The sequence below is a fragment of the Trachurus trachurus genome (assembly GCF_905171665.1).
Source record: "Trachurus trachurus genome assembly, chromosome: 3".
NCBI classification, from domain to species: Eukaryota; Metazoa; Chordata; class Actinopteri; order Carangiformes; family Carangidae; genus Trachurus; species Trachurus trachurus.
In genome coordinates this window covers 19,854,481-19,877,777 of record NC_139893.1, presented here as the reverse complement: position 1 = coordinate 19,877,777, position 23,297 = coordinate 19,854,481, and the positions used below count along the sequence as shown (strand labels likewise).

At 44.4% G+C, this 23,297-nt stretch overlaps 1 protein-coding gene across 1 annotated transcript in view; it reads left to right on the top strand.

Annotated features, from left to right (window-relative positions):
- The window catches only part of fto (FTO alpha-ketoglutarate dependent dioxygenase), a 118,363-nt gene that overhangs the window by 47,463 nt on the left and 47,603 nt on the right, over window positions 1-23,297 (top strand). The window contains exon 8 of the mRNA XM_083998967.1: window positions 4,445-4,569. Coding sequence (XP_083855093.1) covers window positions 4,445-4,569 — 125 coding nt within the window. The remainder of the gene's footprint in view (window positions 1-4,444; window positions 4,570-23,297) is intronic.

Sequence of the window (23,297 nt, the reverse complement as noted above, 5' to 3'; positions counted from 1 at the left end):
ACACACACACACACACACACACACACACACACACACACACACACACACACACACACACACACACACACTCTCTCTCTTACTTTATGGCTCAAAGTGTGATGTCACAGAAAAGTGAATGTGGTCTAGTCTGATTTCTTCCTGGGCTAATATAATTTTTCCACCAGTGGAGTGCCTCCCCCACCCACGTCCCTCCCACCCCCTCAAGAGCAAAGTAACTCAGCGGTGGCATACAGCAAACACACACAGATCCCTTGTCCAGACTGGAACTGGCCCTGGCAGGATCACAGCTCCCCAGTTGTTTATATCAGTGAGCAGAAGCTATCCATTACCCCGAGCAAGGTGCCTGATGCCTTTTTCCACCAGCGGTCAAAGTGATATTGGTTTCTCGTATTAGAGGGGAGAGGGGGATGGAGACAGCTAAGAGTCTGCCAAACTCCCACTCCTACGGCCTATGAAATCAGATGTCAGAGCAGCTGGGCTTAAGCTATGGTGAACATCAGTGGAGTGTGTGGAAATGTGGAGAACCCTAAAGGTTCAACCTTAAAGCATATCTTGCTAATGTGCTAGTCATGTAGGTGGCAAAGTGGAACTCAAGTTAGGAAGGGAGTTGTCAGACAAGATATGCATCACTCGTTTTACAAATCCTATGTAATTGCTGTTGTCTGAAAAAGTGGCTCTGTCCAGGATATTAGGGGATTTTCTGAAATCATTCATCTGTTATTCTGAGGTGTTAATATGTGGTGTAGCCGATGGCTAAAATAAAAACCAGCAGAAGGTCTAGGTCATTGTCCAAATTCAATTGAAATCTTGAAGAGCCACTATCTTGTAATTACCAGTGTTAATCAAACAGGAACATTTTCCTTTTTTTATCACATGAATTATTAAATCTCCAATTGCTCCACAGAAAATATATTTGGCATAATGGAGATTATAGAAAAGGTTGTCAATTGAGGATATTTTTTAGGTGCTTTTTAGGTGTCTATCTCTAACTGCAAAGCAAAGTCCTTAAGAGTTCCATATCACACACCTGGTCCATGGCCAGAAGGTTGCACCGTCTCTTATTCTGCTGAAAGGTGTTTTTTCTCTTTCACTGTAGAGTAGGCCAGGCTTGATTAGATTGGCTTCTTACAGTAATGCTGTTGATGTAATGTTTTATATTGGACTAGTTTTCGTGGAGGTTTTAAGTTCCTGAGTGCTATAACTATGAGTTAAAGGCCCCCATGGTAACTCAACGGTCACAAACAGTAGAATGGATTACGAGGTAGGGCCACACCTGCCTCCATATGGCCACACAGACGTGTTGGCACACAGAAAGACAGGGGAGTCTGCTGGCCTGTTGCTGGGGCCTGTTACATGTGCTGGTGGCAGGGAGACAGTCGTGGAGGTTGCCAGTCTGACAGGCAGAGGTGCACTTACTGTAGCAGGGGAGGCATCATGGTGCCAAATTAGTGTAACATCATCCATCCGCACAAAACCTGGGGAATGTTTGGTGTTACTGTTGAGTTTGTTTACCACCCTACTTTTTTGGAACCATCCATCATTCGGTCTATTCTGATCCAGAAATCACCCCTGTCAGTTGAAGTAGTTAATAAGGGAGGTACATTTGTAAGCGTTTGTGGCCTGCTGATGTAAAAGGTTTCCTATATAAGCGAGTGCCAGTGTCTGGGTCCCTTGAAAATACTGGTCTAAAGTCAGCTAAGACATTTCATGGGGTGTTAACAGTTTCTCAGACGCTCTGGTGGTCAGCTAGTAGCTCTGTTTTATGGAGTGTAAACCTTCAGTTCTGCATGCATCTTTTTTTAACCTTCCTCCCCTTGAGCACTTGCTTCTTAGCTATTATGTGACCTTTGACGGCTATTATGTGAAGTTTTAACACCATGTTGCACTGTTTGCTGCAATGATCTTCCCATTCTATCATTCAGTGTTGAATGAGTGACATGTTGTTATCTGATAGTATAGACAGATGCTTGTTGGTTTTAAGATACAGTCCCGGCTTGAGGTGTTAGTGAGCTGCCCCAGGCTGCCCTCCAGCCAGCCTTCGTTTGGAACGCTATCATCACTCCAGCTCTCCACCAACCAAACATCACCTAAGCCTCGCTGTGTGTTTGTTTACCCACCCTGCTTCTGCACAGGGCCGGAAATGTTTATGCCCATCTGTGGTAAAATAGACAGAGTTGAGTTTGGGGTCTAGCGACCAGGGATGGGGGTACCCATGTCCTCCTTGTCCTCTCATTCACCTCAGAGTGTGGCCTGGGTCAGGGGGACATCTGTGGTCAGCATCAGGCTGAGAGAGGTGGAAACTGAGGACAGCTACTGTCACCAAGGGGTAAATAGGAGGAATGAGTGGGCTGATTAGTGCTAACACACCCCTAAAGACAAAGGGCTGTGGTGTGGCTGTAGCTGACTGAGGCCAGGCTTGACCAGTAAACAACCAGTGGGGTGTCTGAATGGCCAGGGGATCAGCCTGAGGCTAAACCTGAAGGCCTCTCTCAGCACCGGCTCTTCTAAACACAAGATCATAAGCACACACACACACACACACACTCACAAACACTGGCATGCAAACCTACGTGCACACATTCATAGGAGGTTTGGTAGCACACATTCACTACACACACACATTCATTATCAGAGGCACACCTATCCCTACCAGAATGATCCGAGAACAAACATAAGAAGAGGCTTTTGCGTACACATCTTAAAATGTACACACGCACGCTCCAAAGCACAAGCTGTCACCTGTGTTTTAAATGGAAGAGGAGGTGAACAGACGTGAGTGTGTTGGCAGGCGTCAGGATCTATTTTGCTGACTTCCGTCATCATCACTTAGTTGGGACAAAAACCTCATCAATGATTTTGGTCATTGGTTTATCGGCTCAAACATAAAACAAGATGATGATGTTAGAACATGATTGAATTATTGTTTTTCTGGCGGCATTTGTATTTTGTTTTAGCAGAGATAAGGGCTCATTAGATGGCACTCTGTCCTCGCCACTTGTTCTGTTTCAGGGCTTTGGGAACAAGCTGAAGCAAACGCACATCAGAGCAGGTTTCAGATCAACTACAACTCACTTGCTCTCCAGCTCTGTGATTGAACCGGTGACAATGTGCTACATGGCCGGCATGGCAATATGATGTGTACCAGCTGAGATGGTGATACAGTCTGAATGCACTTTCTATCACTTTCTTAGCCTGTCACTCATCCCTGGAGGACAGAGTTTGATCCAAACCAAAATGTACAGTTTCCATAGGCAGTACAGCCGGCCCCTGCTTCCTCCTGGTCAACGTAATCTTTGGTGTCTCCTCAGAGTCAGGTGTAATCAGTCACACACTGCCACGTGTTTTGACACCTGTCCTGTGTGGTGTTGAGGAAGTAAGCATAATATTCTGTTGCCAAATCACACACCTCTCCTTTGGAAACACGCAGACAATCAAACCTATCTTCACATGAATTAAGACAGACAGGTGGATTGTCAACGAGGGATTAAAAAAGTGGGAGAGGAGAAGGAATGAAGGTTCCTTTACATTGTGGGTTTTTTTTTTTTTTTTTTTAAAAGGGGGTTGGATGACAGGGGAGGCGAGTGACTGTTAATAGGAAGAAATGAACACGCTTGACTGGTGGATGTGACAGGAAGAGACTGTTCTTAACAAGACGTCAGAGTCAGTCAGAGTTACAGATCCATCACATCTCAGAGGCTAGGAGAAGGAGGGGGGGGGGACATGTAGAGAGGGAGAGAGTTTGTGAAGGGTAGAAAAGAGGAGGGAGACGGTAAGGGGAAAGAGGGATTTGAGTGTGGCTGACAGCATTGCATTTAATTTGGGCTGCCAGATCCTTTTTCATTTGACTCCCTCTCAACCAGCTTAGAGGCTGCAGAGGACTTGGAGGCGAAGGTTTGCCAGGATGTCTCAGATTAGCACTGATGTGCCACGTCACATTTTAAGCCGGCCTGTAATTCATGTTCAACAGGGGGATACTCACACATTACACTGTGCTGTGCAGGACGTGATTAATTGACTCACACTCTAATATTGGGTGTAATTTGCCCATCCTCTGATGTGAAACTGACTTTATACTAGACTTACTGTATGTCGCCGTCCCAGGGATGTTATAATGGAGTCTTGGCTCAGAGCTGTGTAATTTCTAAACTGAGTATAGAAGCTCAAGGATGGCGGGAATTGCCTCAGGTTGTCTTTTCCCTCAGTTCTACTTAGTTCAATATTTAGGGAAAGACTTCATAAAGCTAAGTATGTATGTAGTGGAACATAGAACCACACATTTCATTTTAGCTGCTGGTTTTAAAGGGGCCTTTGGTATTTTGTTGCAAATGAAAGTTAAAGTAAATGAAGACAAGGTTGAGTTGTCCTGAGGTCCAGTGTGTAGTCATTTACACATGTTCTTATTTGGTTCACCATGATGCATCTATTTTCCCCTTCTCTTTTCCAGACCATGCTCTTCCTGGCTACAGTGGAGGAGGAGGGCGGAGCAGAGGAGGGACGGAGGGAGATGGCAGAAACCCTGCTGTCTGCCTTGACAGACAGACACCAGCAAAGACAGACATGGAGAGACAGGTAACACAATGAACCCTCAACTTTGTTCCCTGTATTGGACTTCGAAAAATACAATTATGACAAGTAAGTCACTCTGAAGCACAAGCGCAGTCTGATATTCAAGATGAAAACAACATCACACACAAAGTTTCTCTCCAGTTGGGTTACTCTCATTTTTTACACAAAAATGTGTATTTACACATTTTGTTGTGGGCTGCTCAGAAAATTCAATGTCTCTACTTTACTTCTTGTTTTACCTACCATCAACCATGGTGATTATTAACCCCTTAGACAATAAAACTGACACATGTTATGGCTTCACAACAGATGCCAACAAGTAACTACAGTAACACAGACAGAAAATGATCTTGTACACCAACATTTACTCCAAGTAAATTTGACTAAGATTTAATTTTATATCTTTCTCAACAACCAATAAACAATAGATGCAAATATTAAGTGAACTCTTTACAGCCTCACAACCAAACTTTGATGCACACGTTCCATTGCCAGAACGGGAGAGGCTACTGCGTTAAGCTGAGTAAATCTTATTGGTTCATGTGCAAGCTTTACTGAAACAGTGATGGGACTGAGTGATGAGGAATCGTCACATTAGTCCCACTTTCAGTCTCTGTGCTTTGACGATGATTCCCTCTGAAGAGCAGATGTGATTTCCACAGATATACATTTGGTGTAGCTGGTGTTTGTTTGTGGTCCTTAGGCCTGGCAGCTATCACAGCTATCACAACGACACGTGTGTCTTGGATAAGCTCAGTCACTTCCTTCCTTCCAGATAAGAGCAGAGAGCGCAGGGATTAGAACACTGACCATTCATTCAGATAAAGACGGGCCTCACACACACAACGCAGTGTTATTTTAGCTGTTCAGTCTCTTAGTCGCTCTCCCCTTCAGCACCAGCAAACACACACACAAATACTGACATGCATGTAAACACTAGACTTGCATATGTTTCACTGCTTATTGTCTCTATCGACAGATTTGACCTCAGCGTCGCGCATGCACACACCAACACACTGAGGACCAGATATGATCCAGAGCCAAGAAAAAGCAGAAGTGCCAGAGGCAGAATTGAACGACAAGAAATTCCTAAAAGCAACTTTTTCTTTTGAGAAATACTTTGTTAACTTCCTGCCGTGTTCCACCCTCATCCTCCCTCGGCGCCCCTGAGTTGTCCCCTCTAGTTGACCCTTAGCTATGCCCCGTCCAGATGAGCCTTGTAAACAGGCTGTTTCCACACACCTTGCTTTGCTGTGTTGACGACCACCGCCTCACAACTCTGATGTAGGGCCTGTGCTGATAGTACATTCCAGCTGCAGGTGCTGAAAGCTAGAAACCATCTCACCACACACACATCCCCCAGCCGAACATCAGCACCGTCCCCCCTCTGTTCCCCCACCACCCACAGGGCGATGTTACCACCTACTAACCATGTCTAACCCTAGAATTTGCTCAGCCCACCCCAAAGGTCCTGACAACTAGTATCACCAGGACAGGAAATGCTCAGTCCTTGTCGGTGGGGCAGACAGACGTTTACTCTATCAGCAGTGAAAGACTGATTAGATTAGTGTTGGTAAAGGGTAAGCATCCCACACAATATGTTTGAACTCCAGCTGCTCCTGATACCTACCCTCACATTTGGACACATGGGTTACACACATTAAATGTCTGCCCCTAACCTCCACCGCTCCCACTTGCAGAAAAGCCAGAGGTCACCCTGTCAAGTGGCTGTCAACAGATAGCATTTACACAAACCTAAACACAAGGCTGTGTGCAATGTTAAGTGGGACGTACTGGTGGAGATTCGAGATTTGTGTCAGATGAGTGTAAAGGGTTTCTTTGCTCATTCTTTGTGAAGAAAGAAAAACTTTGTATTTCTCTTGTCATACTGCTTAGAGGCAAAGTCATTGTTTTGAATTAAAGATACAGTATATTACAGAATCAGACACACAGAGAGAGTGAATTTAATTCACTTCAGTCAGACGCATTCAAACCTTTGTTTATTTTCCATAAAAGCACAAAACCAAAATAGGACTTCTGAAATTAATTTGCTGATTTATTTTGCTGCTTTTTTTTAATCAGGCTTCCTAATTAGGTTTCCACACAATATGCAACAGGCAAGCTTTTATCATAATACTGCCTTTTGTTTCAATGGTTTCCTTTCAGCACATAATGCTTGCAAATGTGTAGAGAAAAGGAAAAAAAAGAAAGAAAAAAGAAATGATTGATGACATTTGCGAGAGGCACATAAACATAAACAACGAGCATTGATTGATTAAGTTTCTCGCTGACTTTTGTTTCTCAAACACCAGTTAAAGCAGCACTCTGTGCGGAAACATGGGCCTGCTAGCTGCCATTTTCTGCCTCCAGGGCATTTTTACCACTAGGTAGAGTGAAGAAAAGAGGAATTGGACCCGGTGACCAGTGGTTCTTCACAAGTGACTTATGGGCACTCAGAGTGAGTGATGCCGCTGCTCGCCCGCTAGCAGATGCAGTCCATTCATTCACTCTGAGCCAACAAAGTTATGAGAGCTTTTTTATTCTTATGAGCTTTTCTGGTAACTGGGTTTTCCCGATGCACATGGTGAAATCTTTGATAGATGCTGCCCTCCGTGTCCCTTTGGAAAATGTCCCATGAGTACGCTGGAAATAGATGGATTGTTATGTGGGTGGGTGACTGTACCATTGTAGAGAAGCATAATATATGCCACACAGGAAGTGCAGATTGAAGAGCAAGGCACAAACTCCAGGGAGCAGCCCTGTTAGGATAGGAAATGACACATCCTGCTAGAACTATAGAGATTTAAAACACTTTCTTCAGGAATTTTAGGTTTTGGAAATGCAAATATATTCTCTCACATTTTTAGAATTATATTCCATAGTTTTGTTTTCAAAATATTAATCAAATATTTTGTAATTGGGGGATGCTATCGTGAATCTCCATGCTTACAGTATGACTACCTTTGAACCCTATGGATCCTAGATGAGTTGACCTCATGCTAACCTCCTGGAGCCTAGAGGTCACTGCTCTGACCAATGACAACAACAAAAAAAAAGCTTTGTCACAGCCAGCGAGCAAACTCTGAATTGAACAGCTGCGAGTTTTGTACTGACCATGCAAACTGCTGTAGGCTTTGTAAGGTCATTATATGATAATGAAAATCATTACAGAATTACATGGGGGTTTAGGACATGAGAGCAGCGGGGAGGGGAGGGGAGGGCCACATTGGGTTTGATAAATGGACTGTGAAGGTGCCCATCTGGCCCTCTCTATGGCTTTTTCTTCCTGCTCTTTTATCCACTCTTGTCCTTTACTACCCCTCTTTCATTCCCCTCCTCTGTTCTCCAGCGGGTCAGTGTAAAAGCGAGCAGGCCCTTAGTGAAAGATTAACAGAGTGAAAACCCAACTCACCTCTGTGGAGGAGAAAAAGGAGGAGAGACAGGCGGAGGTGTTTATGACCCAAAGCAGGGTTTGCGCCTGACTTGGCAAACCCCATCCTCCCATTTCTCAGTGTGGGCCGGTAGAAGTTGGAGTAGGCAGCCATTGACCTTTGGCATCAGAAACAGTTGGACACCTCAGGATGTGTTGAACGCTGTAGTTTGGAGGCACTTTTGTGTTTATTTTTAATAGGCTGTGTGGCAATACAAAACAAGGTTTAAAATATTCCTCCTCCTCACAGTTGAAACAAGTTGTTACTGAAGAAAGTGAAACTGATGCAGTTTTTTGCATCATTTTGGATTTATACCAAGCAACAATCAAGACCCAATAAACTCTGGCAGCAGTTGGCTGATACTGATAAAGTTGTGTTAAGCCTTTTTCTCTTTAGAACAATGACATATTTTCACATTGTTTTCAGAGTAATTACTGCAAGGGGAGCATCTAATACCTTTTATTGCCATGTAGTTTTAACAGTTTTAACATTTGTTTATATTTTTGTTGAATTTTTCTATCAAACAACAAGCATTTCAGAATTAGTCTTTTCATTATCTTATTCAGTTCCAGTCAGCCTATGAAAAGGTTAGTAGTTGACCCTCATTGCACAAGTTATATGGAGTCAGTATAATTGCTGTACACTCAGAATCTGTGACGCAGTACTACATCTGTTGCCTGTGTTTATTACTTTTCTCCAACTTGTTCAAAGTTCGTGAGGTCTTTATCCCAAGACAAAGGCAACATCAGCTGACATGGCAAGCCGAGCCAAAGGACAGAGAAGGAGGTCCACGTGTCCACAGCTGCAGTCATCACTCAGCTGTCCAGCCTGACCCTTGACCCCGTAGGTCCGTCTCCCAGCCTCCATCAGCTTTATGTTTCCTGCCATTGTCATCCTCTCTTGTCTTCACCTGGACAGAACTCTACAACACAAAAGGCCCAGTCTGTCATCAAAACCGAGGGTCACCAGGGGCCAGAAGGGGCCGCAGAGTCGAGTTTGGAACTGTGCCCAGTCAAGGATGACCCCAGCAGTGTTGTCAGCTACCAGTTGCACCCCCGTGGAGACGCATAGTGACACAGATTAAGGAGGAGAGAGACCTCTGTTGGCTGGCACTTCATTCCAGGAGTCGTGACATTTCTTTTGTGTTGTCTCTGACAGACCCCGCCCCAGTTTCTGCACTGGGGTGTGGCAGGGAGTTTGGAGACAATGGAGGTCCCCTGTCCCAGATGGGAGTAGGAAAGATTGTCAGTGTCGCACCCATAATAAAGATGGACAGACAGCTTTGTCTAATGGGCTACTTCAAGTGTTGGAAATAGAGGCACCATACTGCTAGGGTTGTTCTCATGCCATTGACAACTCACTCTCTTCTATAGGTTTGCTGTACAAGTTCTCACAGCAAAGCCATCATCTGTTTAACTGTCATTGCACAAGTAACTGGGAGGAGTCTCTGAAATTTCACAGTGTGGGTGTTATCTCATGACTTTAGTTCACTACTGTGGAATCTGGCTGGCTATCATGTAGACATGTTTTGGAAACAGGGTGTGTGGAGTACAGTAAAGAGAAAGTGGCATCAAGCTGTTAGGAAGTAGGTTTAATTAGTAAGGGTGAGCTGACATCAAAAACCAGCGTTCTGGTTGGCGGCAGGTCGGTCTGGGCATGTTGTCAACCAGGCCTGTGTGATGTAAGTTGCAACTGGAGGTGACAGGTTAATCAGATCTCCCAGACAGCAGCTCCACATTTGCCTCAACACCACGCCCCCACAACAGCAGTCTTGTTTTGCAAGCAGATCAGACAGGGCTATAGCTCAGTCTGTTTTCCTTGGCATAAGTTGCCAGCCAAAAAGTTTTGCTGGCTGTGCCCTTGTTTCTTTTCTACCTCAGGGGCATGTTCACTGTGATGGTGGGCGAACACCTGTGTGTGGAACTCTCAACCCGCAACCATGCTCTGCATCTCTGTTGTCTGTATTTCCTTTTCTTTGTACCATCTACTTTTGCCGTCATGCATCGCTGTGTTTACTTGGTTCGGGGCACTGGAGGAGAAAACAAATAAGGACATGTCATCTGTCTCTTTCATCGGCGGCCAGCCTGTAATTAGCGCAAGCGCAGTGGTTAGCCTGAGACGCTGTCGTCTAATTTGTCTGTCTTTATCTAAAACATGTCTGTGTGGTCCCTCAGACTGGTTACATGCGTGCAGCGAGATCGCCTGTGGCCTGTGTGTTTGTGAGGTGTATGTTTGTGTGTGCTCGATTGTAAATTATGAATTCCTCTCTCATGCACTCGCCCCTGTTTAGCAATCCCTCAGTTATGCATGACATGTCCTGACCTCAGCAGAACCTCACAGCTGCTGTTGACGTAGTAATCATCCTCTCCTCCTCTGCAACTCCCAGACCAAGAAGGACATCAAGAGTGTGTCTTATTGTAACAGGAATATGCTGTGAGCAAGATGATTGATGAGGTTATTTCTTTACTTTTTACTCAGTGTACAAACACATTCTACCTGTTTAAATATGCACGTATGCCTCCCTTGCCTGGCTCAGTAATTAGCTCTTGAGGTACATGCTTGCTCTTGGTTTGTGGTTGGGTGTGGGAGAGGAATGCTCGCAACTGGCAGGGATCTGTTTTGCACTCTTTGTTAAAATTTCTTCGCCTATCCTTGATTGAGTCAACAGCATTAAATTGCTTACAGATTCTAATGGAAACAGTCATTTCATAATTAGGCATTTCACAGTAAGAGCTTGGCAATGAAGTGTGGCACAGAAAGGGAGAAGGAGAGAGTTAGAGATGTCATTAAAAGTCCCACAGACATTTAAACACACTTGTTGCAGAGACAGTTGCCCATTAAATGCTGCCTTTTTTAATATGGAAACAAGATTTGTGTTTGGAAAAGACAATGTGGTAAGGAGAAGGGGGCTGGGAATGGGTTCGAGCCTGTTTTACTGGTAGTCAGGAAAACCAGGACATTTTTTCTGGTCAAACCAAACATCCCAGAGAGCTGATAGAGCATGATTGGGTGAGGATGTGTGGCAGGCATGTGAAACAAACAGCGAGAACATAGCATTATGGGGTGATAGAGGTTGTTCTCACCAAAAAAACACTGTCAATACAGTTTTCTCATCCAATTCCTGTTTGTTTTGGGATGGCAGTTTTCCTTAAAACATTACTGTTTTGAGCTAATGAGCACAAGTGGAACCTCCGCAGAGAATTATGGGATGTGGAGACACACACGTTTCTGTGCTGTGCTCCGGGAGGGCGTCTTTGCAGACACACCACATGCTCCATCCTTTGCCTTTTTCTTCATCTCCCACAACCGCCCCACCTGGACAGCGCCCTCCACCCCCCACCCTCCCCACCCCACACACACACACACACACACATCTTTCTCTGTTAATTATAACCTACACCACTGGAGCACTTCATTTCATAGCAAGCATATTGTCTCTTCAAGGCTGGCAGGCAGGTCATAAATTACCCTGAAGGTGAGGATGGAAGTTGGAGGAGATAGTTATGAAAATTTCATCTGTCTGCCGTAGTGGCCGCAGCTGCTCCTGTCACCCGCCATGTGCTGGAGGAACTACACCGGGTCAGCTTGTGTGTGTGTGTGTGTGTGTGTGTGGGTGTATTCTTCAGCATGTGCATATGTGTAGGTACATAAACACGTGTGAACAGTTACAATGTGCAAATGTACTGTAAACAGCGCTCATGCACTTCTTTGTGTTCAAATTGTTCCCCATGTGCATGTGTGCATCTGTGTGTGTGTGTGTGTGTGTGTGTGTATGTGCCTGGGCCAGTGTGTACAGTGGGTTGGCCAGGTAAGACCTGCCTGTCAGAATGGGGAACATCTCTGGCGTCTGTGTCACCCCAGGGCCCCCAGCTCTGCCCCGAAGCAGAGAGACTGGGAGGGGAGGGGGACAAGCTCACAGGGCGGTCCCCAAGCTGTCTCTGTTCATTACCGCTACAGAGACGGGACGTGGCCAGCAGGTGGCCAGACCTTTAGTCCTTACCTACTGTGATCATCTGCTGCTCCACTCTGTGTGTGTGTTGGTGGGTGGGTGTGCAAGTGAGCTAGAGAATGGGAAAGAGTCAGAGGAGAACCATAACTTATGATTTCGAGCAGGGATGCACATATTTCATGTTAGTACGTTTGGGTTTATGACAGATTATTGCAATGGACCATCTTCAAATGACTAATCTTACATATTTACAAGCTGGAGAAACTATGTTCTTTATTGACAGAACACAGAGCAAATCTTCATGACAGACACTCACTCCAAGTGGCAATTAGTAAGAGAAGAAAAACACAGAAAGGCTCCCCCATTGCCCCCTCTACTCCGACGTCAATCCGCAGTTTCCTGCAAAAATTCTATTAGGGCCAAAGTCCATAGCTGTTAATTACAATTCTAACTAGCTTGCCTCCTGACGAATGGATGGCTTCATCAGTGATCTAGGATAAAAGGGATATCAGCGATTTCACTTCCCCGTACAAAGGCTGCCTTTGAAATGGGTCATCAATCCCATAGTGATAAATGTCTGGTGGAGTAATGACTCTCTTATCGGCGCTGGATTACTGCAGATATTTGTAATTAGTGTAGCCACACAAGTCCCGACAGATGTTTTTGAGGCGGCACAATATTGAAGCCTTGGTTTAGTGCTAAATGGGAACTTTCTGAAAATAATAGGGATAGTTAGAGCTATTGTATTGTGGCAGACATAGGTGAATGTGAGGAACTGAGTTGCTGTTTTGTCAGTGGGAATGCCTGTATGGAGCCACATTTACACACACACACACACACACACACAAAAGCTCACAGCCTGATAGCTAAATACACAGCCTGAGGTCCATCCTTCAGATATTGAGCTCAGTGGTCACATGACTGTGAGAGCCAGGGGGCTTCTCTTTTCCTCCCATTCCTACTCCTTCTCTTCCTCCTCCTCCTACTCCAACCCTAAAGGTAGCCAATGCTACGCCAGGGGGAGTGAACGATTCACTTTTAACTTCCATTTCTCCTGTTTTGGGTTGAGATTCACCAGCCGCCCTGAAGTTTTTTTTCATCTTTCACCTCTTCCAGCTCTCATGAAATCACAATGTGATGTATTCAGCCTGAGGTGTAGCTCTATTCACAATGCAGTCTGACACTATGAGGCCCTGCTTCCCTCTGTTTTCACAATGCATCTGTACAGATGGACTGTTGACAAGTCTCTACCACTAATACAATTGTCCTGGCTGTAGTCAGTTTTAATATACACTTCAAAATGTATAGGTATTACAGAAAACTGGTGCCAGTGAATCCTTTGTGTCTAGATTTTGCGTTGGTTGGTTGAGGCCTGTGTTCTGTTGCCAAAATATGCACTGACTATCCAACACACCCACAACCCTATACACACATACACAGCCTGCCCGGCACTGACAGACGTGTAAGCAGATGCAGCCAGAACTGGTAATGGCAGGTGATTATAAGTGGCACACGTGCCAAACTAATTAAACCCCTGGGCTGACAGCAGCATTTGGTAGCACTGGCATTCTGGCATGCTGGCATTAGAATAATTGTAGCAGCAGCACATTTCACCTGCGAGACTGCAGCTAACAACGTCATTTATTTTACAGCAGGCTGCACTGGATGTCGCTACAGAGGCACGAGTTAGCTTGCTTTAGGTTTGACATGTATGGCAACCTCTGTCAAAGATGGGACAGATTTTCAGTGTCTGCTTGAGCCACACTTTGTTGGGCAGTGCTTTGCTGGGGGATATATTGTCTTCATACTGAGTTATTTATCATAATTTATATCTACTCTAGCAGATATAAACATAATAAAATAAAGAATAATTGAACAAGTCATCAAAACAATAACAGTGAAAAAGTGAAGATAAAAAATCAAGACTAGAAATACTGAATTCGATGCATGTCCCCCCAATCAGGATACACTGCAGTAGGCAGGCAGGAAGGAGACAAGGACATGAGGACTCTTAGTTTGTTCAGTTCTTAGGTCATCACTTCTCCAGCTGGAGGATTGGAGCTGTAAGTCCTCTTCACAGAGGTCAGAGCTATGTCAAGAGGCTAGAAACTGCACCAGGAGGCCCACACACACACACACACACACTCACACACACACACACTCACACGTACACTTAACACCTACACTCCCCCCCCCCTCTCTCTCACACACACACACACCTGGACGGTTGAGAAAGAATTCTAACATGCCTGCAGTTCTGTAGAAACTAGACTGGTTGTAACTGACTTGACTGATTCATGTGATTGCCTTGTGCTATGCAGCAGGTGTGGCAGGGCCAGGTGCACACTGCGCTGCATCACTCAGGGCAATAGTATCGGTTAGGAATCACTTGGCTTATGCAAGGTATGTAAGGTCATTACATGTGCTGCTATTTTTCATATTCTTCCCAGTGATTTCCAGTGAAGATCTTAGACACCGGTTCTCTAGTATTTGCATGCTGTAAATCACAGCGGAGACAAATAGGGTGTGTATTCAGCCTCCACACATTTTCCCATAGACTGCACTGTCTTGTCCACTTGCACGTAATTGCTTCCTTGCTTTTACTGCATATATCACTTACTAAAACCTAATTTGCTTTTTTCAGGTTTTATTGCCCATGCCAGACTGTGTTCAGTCTCGATAGCTACTGTATTAGAAGTGAAAAATCAGCTCTTTGAAGGCACAAGGAAGTGGCCGATGGCAGCTGATAGCTGGGGCTTAGTGAATCCTCATTATGTGCTGTAGCAAGCTGATTAAAACATTTGATTTGTTCCCAGTGTGTGTGTGTGAGCGTACAGTCAAGTGCCTGTGTGTGTCCCGTGCGTGTGAAAGCGTACACGTGCATGTGCATGTGTGAAAGAGTAGACCTTCGGGCTGCCGCGGTGTGTTATCTGTTTTTTCAACCTTGTCATACTAATTACGGTCCATATTTACTTACATTCTCTTTTTGTTTTCTGCCCTCGATAGGCATCTGTGAGTGCCTCTGCTTTGGCTGTTCTCATTAACAGACCGATGATGTGTGATAGGTCTATCAAGTGATGATACAGGGAGCTTTTCCAAAGAAAGAGGTCATGATACAAATGTTGTCAGCTTTTTGCAACCACAAAGAATTATGTTCTTGTTATCAGCGACGCTGGGATTGTAAATTTGCCAGTGAGTGTTGGTGGGGAAATGCCCTATGTTCACATCAAAGCCAAATGAAGGTATCACCATTAGCTTGTATCAGAATTTGATTAAATTCTAGTATTACCCCATGATAAACCAAGGGACAAGCTCCCAACATGAGGTAGGGATGGTAGATGATTTGCAAGATAAAATAGATGAAAAAATGTACATAAAATTAATTTCTAATCTTTACTTTTTTCATTTGAAAAACAATAGCTCTACTCTTTGAACATGTAGAAAAAAAACTGAGACTGTAATATCACTCCGCAGACGTTGCGGACCACTAATCAAGGACCACTAACCCATATCAGCAGCATTTCCAGCTAACAGCAAGATAAGCTTGACAACACAACTGTAGTGCTAAGCCAGCAGATATACAGTACTGAAATATTTAAAGCAGAAGTAAGCGATATATTTGTGTTAATATAAGTCTTAAATAGTTATATCTTCCGACAGCAATCACTTACATAGAGTGTTTGGACCGAAACACGGGTCTGTCAGTCACTCTGCTCTGCTCTGAGCCGAGGAGAAAACTTTTCTCGTATCCTACAGTTTTTATCCAATGAGGAGAGAGAACGGCATGCAGGGCTGTGTGTGCAGCCAAGGTATGCGCCTGAATGACCGGGTCGCTTACTTCTGCTTCAAGTTAAATAATCTAGATGTAAAATAATTGACTGACTAACTTTCCATTTTACCCGTGGCGACCTTTTGCAAGGTTACTGAGAATGTTCACTGAGTGGGTCGCTCACATGCCACCAAAGAAAAAAGATGGATCTGACCACACCGTAGCACTGGTGCATGCTTTTTGGAAACACTGTTTCTGATTAACCAGACCTCCTTAGTTAACTAAACTGGTTACAGCACAAGCAGCAACATCATTATGCGGGTCAGTGTGTGTTAGAGATGCACAGGCAAACTTACAATATGATTTGTAAATGGTTAAACCGATCAGGAAGCTGTGTGAGGATACATGGTGCGGTGAGCAGGGTAAATCACAGACAGCTGAGGTTTATATGGCAGAGGTGGGTGGTAGGGTGTTTTTGGGGGTGCGTGAATGGTTTTATATGAGTGTGAGTGACTGATTCCCAGACACAGTAGACAGTGCATCCTGAATGGGTAAATGGCATTTATTCAGCTGGTTAGTCTGGGAAAACATATGGTGCCATTTGGAGGCCCAGGCTGGTGCACGCTGTTCTCCTGTAATTAGACTGGCCCAGCAGAGCAGCTACATGACTGCTTCATGATAACTGCCCTACTGTAGCCTACAGTGCTGCTGCCACCCAGCCCTGGCTGCAGCAGAGGACCAGCACACCGCATTACACATCCTGTTAACACACTGTTCAACACCAGTGAACACCAGTGACGCCAAAGCTTTGGCAGCTGTACACATGTACCATGCTTCCAAGTATATTGTATATGCATGTGATGGCAGAATAAAAAATATCCAATGCAACTTTTATTTTGTTTGTGCTTAAATCTCGTTGGGATTTGCGAAAGTAACAACTCTGTGGCATTGCCTATTCTTAGAATGAAGGGTAACTAAACAATGTGCAGCTCTGTGGTGGGGTTTCGTAACAGAAATTCAACTACAGTGATGTATGTTAATAAAATTGTAGTAATTGTTTTCATTTATAAAGGTTGAAGAAGGAGTCATCAAATAAACTTCGAAGAGAATGGAAAAAAAGATTACATGGATTCACATGAAAACAAGAGAAATTAAAGCCGCAAGCGGCGATGGCGGCCCTCGCTGCCCATGCCACCGCGGGGCCTGAGGCACGCTGTGGCGCGGAGCAGAAATGGAGAAAAAACCTGGAAGGAGGCCAAAAATGCAATGTTTCGTTCATCCACCAGGGGGCAGTCACCGCATGTGGTCTGGTGCGTTCAGGGGCCGCCCCTCATCACTCGTGTGAAGTTTGGAGTGAATCGGACAAAGCATGAGGGAGTTATGAGCTGTTAAAGGTTCGTCCACTAGGGGGCAGTAATGGGATGCGTGCAGGTGTGTTCAGGGTCAGCCCCTCATCACACATGTGAAGTTTGGAGTGAATCGGACAAAGCATGAGGGAGTTATGAGCTGTTAAAGGTTCGTCCACTAGGGGGCAGTAATGGGATGCATGCAGGTGTGTTCAGGGTCAGCCCCTCATCACACATGTGAAGTTTCGTGGAAATCGGACAATGTTGATGCAAAAAATGGCACTTCCGGTTTCCACTAGGGGGCCACATGAGCGACACCCCTATCAGATGGAAGAGGTCTCCACCCTGGACCTGTGTATCAATTTTCATGATGATACGAGTTCATTAAAGCCATCAAAAAGCCAAACGTATTTTCATGGCGAGGAATTGATGGTAGCCACGCCCCCACAGGGACGCCATTACTCGTAGCTTCACAGTCTTCATAATGTAGCTTCACCAACTGGTTCTGCATGTTTTAGAAGTGGAATGAAGTTGATGGGGTCAACTATGTATTTTTAATGAATTTTAGTTCACTTCCTGTTACCACCGGGGGGCGCTATGAGTTACGTGGGAAGTTAATATATCGGGACGTTCAGGGCGAAGCCATCATCATGTCCAGCAAGTTTGAAGTTGATTGGATGAAGTATGTGGGCGTGAGAGCCAATCGTATTACATGGCGAGCACGCCAAAGTTAATTGAGCGCTGGAAGCCACGCCCTTTGACCTACGGACTCACGGAGCACAAGATAAGCTCAGCTAGGTCTGACGATGTTGTGTACCTAATTTCAACTTGATCGGGCGAACGCTGTGGGAGGAGTTAGTTTTAGGCGGGAAAAATCAAAACCAAAATGGCCGACTTCCTGTTGACATTTCACCATGACATTAAGAGGCTTTTTTGTATATCTGGGTATGGTACATATGTGTACCGAATTTTGTTGGTCTACGCCAAAGTAAGCAAAATTGTCTATGGGACTTTTTAAAATTTGTAGGGGGCGCTATTTCGCCATGTCGCGTCGGACATGTGCGACCGCCACATATATCGAATTTCGGATCAGGCCGGACGTCCGGGCAAAAGTTCACGCATTTTCGAAGTCGGGAAAGGGGCCAAATTGGGGCATTTAGGTGACGGAATAATAAGAATAATAATAAAAAACAACGCGATTTCAATAGTCCCTCCGGCGAGTGCTACTCGCCGCTCGGGCCTAAATATTGCTTATAAAAACACGAGCAGCCTTAATATAAATGTCAAATCAAAGCATATGCACAGCACATTAGCAGCTCAGTGAATGTCAAGTTCAAGTTTAATGACTACACAGCTGCAGCTCCCCATCCACTCTTTGTTTGGTCAGATATTGCATTATTTTGTATGTTATAAAACATCTGATTATTGCATTCTTTTATTAGTAGTTCCCTTATTTCTTGCTCTAATTGGTTACATTCTGTACTACCTTTGTGATTTGGTTTGCTATACATTTTTTGTTTGTAGTCAGGGATGTTCCTATTATATCCTGTTTGATTAAAATGCCTGCCCTATTCATAAACATACATAACATTAGTACAATATACTGAGGAATATTTGAACCTCGGTGGCGTGATGACTTAGAGGATTGCCCAATTGCTGGTATTGAATTTGCATGCTGTCCCTGCAGGTTTGTGGGAGAAGAGAACTGAAAACTTATGAATGTGATTGTGGTTGTCTTTGCTTAACATGCTGTGCATATATTAAGTATTCAGACCTGCTCACGTTTTGCCCTGACCAGTCTCTGCAACTGAAAAACACACCCACAGAATGATGCTTCCACTGTTCTTCACCGTTGGGATGGTATCGTGCGATGATGAGCACTGCACGTTTTGATGCCAAAAGATTTAGCAAAAAGTCTCTTAGTTGCTACTTTGCAAATTCCAAGCAGTTATCATGTGTCCCTCACTGAGGAGAGACATCCACCTGGCCTGATGCAGTGATGGTTGTTCTTCTGGCAGTGTCTCCCATCTCTGAACTGGATTTCTGGGCATTCAGCTCTTGGTAGATTTCTGGTTGTTCCACATTTCTTCTATTAGAATGATGGAGGCCACTGTGCTCTTGGAAACCTTCAACTCAGCAGAATTTTTTTTTAGGCTTCCCCCATATCACAGCCTCGACACAATCCTGTCTCTGTGCTCTGCAGGCAGTTCCTTCCTCCACATGGCTTGGTTTTTGCTCTGATATGCATTGTCAGCTGTTAGACAGTTGTGTGCCTTTCAATATCATGTCCAATAATTTGGAATTTACCACACCGAAACAACAACACAGTTATTTTATTGTATCCTTACCCAAAATATGTGTGTATATACCACAAAAGAATGCTTGACTAAAATGTATCCTTTGGAAATTACATACACACCCGTTGGCCTGCAATTTATGTGCTGTGTGTGTAAAAATACATTTTCTTTCTTTTTCTCTTTATTGTGTTTGCTCTCATCTTCTTTTTAATCACTTCCCACCCTCCCTTCATCAGGATCAGTGGAGCAGATTGTGGGTCGAAGGCGTGGGTTGTGTTGGCAGGGCTGCCGGGGCGTCAGCTGGGCTGTTGTCCCGTCAGGGGGGAACAGCCTGGCAGCCCGGCGGGAAGGCCCTGTTAAAGATACACTGCTGGGAATCGGACTGAGCCAGTGCCTGGCCCGAATCATGCACACACACATCAACACACACACACACACACACTGGGAGGGATTGGTAAGGAAAGTGGTGGGGGTGTCCAAACCTGGGATAAAGACATTTCCTCCCTCATTTATAAAATCTGACACCACCAGTCTGCCCTCTCCTCCTCCCTCATCAACATCCCCTCACAAAAATCACATACACACATGCACGCAAACACATGCTGGTGCACATACAGTGAAAATCCATGCTGCAGTCTGGAGTCAAAAGCTGCACTTTCTCTGCTGCCCACTAGATGCTGGATTGGAAGAAATCATTGCCCTCACAGTCTTGAGTAGATATTTATTTCTTAAGAGTGTCCTTTTAGATTATTTTACAAGTAACGCGATGGTGACTTCAACAGTCATTGTTGCATTGTAGTGATATGTAAGTAAGCATACTTGTGAAGTTGTGGCAACAGTAAACACAACGTTACCTAAAAGTGGTAAGGCTACACTTGCGTCAGAATAACCTTTCGAAACCTTGAGAGACCTATGTGCAGTTTCACAGATGCTACATCTTTGTTTTTCCACATAAGTGTGTCAGTCCTTACACATGATTTAAATACTGCAGTGAGGTTGAAGGAGAGTTAAGAGCAGAGCAAGCATTGTCGCTTCTCTCTACACATCCAAGACCTACAGTTAACACCCCCACAACACGCACACATACAGTTACATTCTGTACTACATACTGTCTATGTCCAGAAGGGGCTGTCTGCGTGGCATGCTATTCTCTTGTTGTCTGTTTAGTGAGTACAGCATGTGAGAGCACTGCCAAATTTGCATATGCCGCCATGTATATTTCAGCAGCGTTTAAGACACACATCACCGGCAGTGAATTATGCATGGTGCTGGTACAGTGGAGGTGCTTGTTTTATGCACTCGTGAAGGGAAATTGAACTGTGTTTTCTTCTGCTCATGACGCTCAAGGCCCAAGGCCCATTAAAGTACACGGAGCAGGCAGTCTCTAAATGGACTGGTGGTGTACATCGTATTCCCCCCTAACAAAGGGGGCTTGGCATAGGGAGACGCGTCCGACAGGTTCTGACGTCTAGGTAATAGGATTCCCACCTCTCCAAAGGGACTGACTGAGGTGCTGTTGTAGTATCCTTGTAGACCACTCTGTCTTTTTATATGTGAATGTGCATATGTGTTTGTTAAATGAGGTGCTGTGGAAGAGATGAGTGACTGAATAATTCAAAACTGGCATGTCTCACAAAATGATGCAAACCCGTGCATGGATTGTCAGTGGGAGGAATTGAGTGTTGCAGTAAACACAGCCTAAAAGGCTCTTATGCATTATAGACAAGCCTTTTGAAACTGTTTTCTCATATGCAAAGTGAACACACACAGTTGCAAAGGCTTAATATGAATCTCTCCCATTCACTGCAAATCCAAATGAGGCATAGGGCTGTTTATGTTTATATTGTGCATGTGTCTGCTGGAAGAGAATGGATGGGTGTTGGTCGAATCACATGAAAGATACAATGAAAGACACAATTGTGTTGCTATCAGTGTTTACTTTAAAGAGCAAGCATTTAGAGCTGTGGCTTTGCTAGCAGCCGGCAGTCGGGTTCTCATATTCCCTCAGTCCTCTACTGGACTGAGGGAATAGACTGCAGAGGATGAGCATCATTAGATATGTCATTTAAGACACCTATGCTCTCCCACTGCTCTATATTTATCCACTTGAAGGTCTCTAACAGGCTCTCGGGTCAACACATTGTGTCCCTACCTGTCAGCTCGGCAGTAGACGGGACATATGTGGTGGATAGAGACAATATGAAGCCACCTGCTAGTCACCCTGCCCTCTCCTCTCCTCTCAGCTCTCCCCCTCTCTTCCGCTACTCCTCACATTGCCTCACCTTGCCACTGGATGCATTTGTGACAATTCATATATCCCTGTTATAGCAGCCCTGTTTAGCTTGGCTTAGTACCAGTGAATCTGCTATTTATAGAGTTCGTTTTTAGCCACCTCTGCGTGGTAAATGATGATAAGCCTAGCCTGTAATAAACAATCTCGTAAACAGTTCTGCAGCTCAGCCCTTAATGGCCTTAGGGGCTTGTAACAGCTTTATAACACATTTATTACCTCTTTAATGGCCGAGAAGCTGTGAGCCATAACATAAGCTAACACTAATTTAATTTCCTGACATATATTGGCTTCATGTTATCTTTAGGTTTTGGTTATTTCGCCAACTTGATTGATTTCATACCTAGTCCTATCTCAAGCCTTGCTTAATGCATTGTGACACCAAAGAGAACTATATTCAGCACTTGCCTCAATTATTTTGCCACTTGGTATTCAGAGTCTGGTGAGAGAAGAGGAGGAATCATTACTTTGTTAGCCAAAAGCACACATCCACTCACAACAGACGAAAGGGCCAGCATGGGGAATAGAGGCATTTGATGTTGAATCTCCCCCTATTTACAGTAGGATGCCTGAATAAACGTGTTCAGAAGCTGGAAAGCAGCATTATGACCCATAACCCTGAGGTATTTGAAATGGAACAGCAGAACTTACTTTGAAAAAGAATAGGCGATGTGCTCTGGGCTCACTGTTTATACCTTGATGTGATTTGGACTGAAATGTAAAAAGAGGCTGTTTATCTGTTCTTTCCCTCTTGTCCATGTCTGAAAATTGCAGGGCTAAGGCAAGGGAGACTATTCAGATGCAGTGCACTGCTGGCAGGGGTTGAAGAAAAGGAAATATCGGTTTTTGTTTCAGTGTCCAAAGCTGGGATAAAATTATTCAACAAGTATTGTTGTAAAGATTTACGTGACATTTGACGTGCTCCATATACATTTTTAATGTCATCACTCATGAGTACTCAGACCTGATTTTTGTAGTTCTGTCTTGCACAAGTGCCATTGCATAGGATTTCATTTGAAGGATCTAAGGTAAGAATGGGCTTTTTACAAGGTACATATTTTTCATCACACGAGTGCCCTTTCTGCAGCATTTTCCCATTATGGTTTATTAAACTACCTCTGGGGCCTGAGTATCTACTTTTGGTTTCAGTGCTTCTTTCTCCAAATACCAATTTCAACCCTTCCTCAATTATTCTTTTGTCTGAAAAGAAGCAAGGTATAAATCTTTTATGTTTTGGAAAAATCTGATGAGTGCTATTTGCTGGACCTCCTGCTCAACAGAAATTGTGAGGCTGGCATGAGGAGAGAAACGCGAAATTGCGGAGTAAATCAATACTGGGCCAGTAATGTTAGGGGGGGATCCCCTTTCAAAGAGCTGAGCTGAATTTGTATGCCTTATGTTTTTGATCCCTTACTGTACTCATTTCATTCCAGACGCAGTTGTTATCATAGTTGCTGTTGTTTGTATGTTATTTTAGCTTCTTTCCCAAGTAGCTATTTTGCAATTTGGACAAAAATACAATTAAAGGCCCATCTGTTTCCAATGGTCCTAACGTCAGACAGATGGGGTCTGTCTATTGAAGCCATACCGGGACCCTGGCAGGTTAGAAGCTTCAGTAATGAACATGCTAAGCATGCAACTAGGCTGAT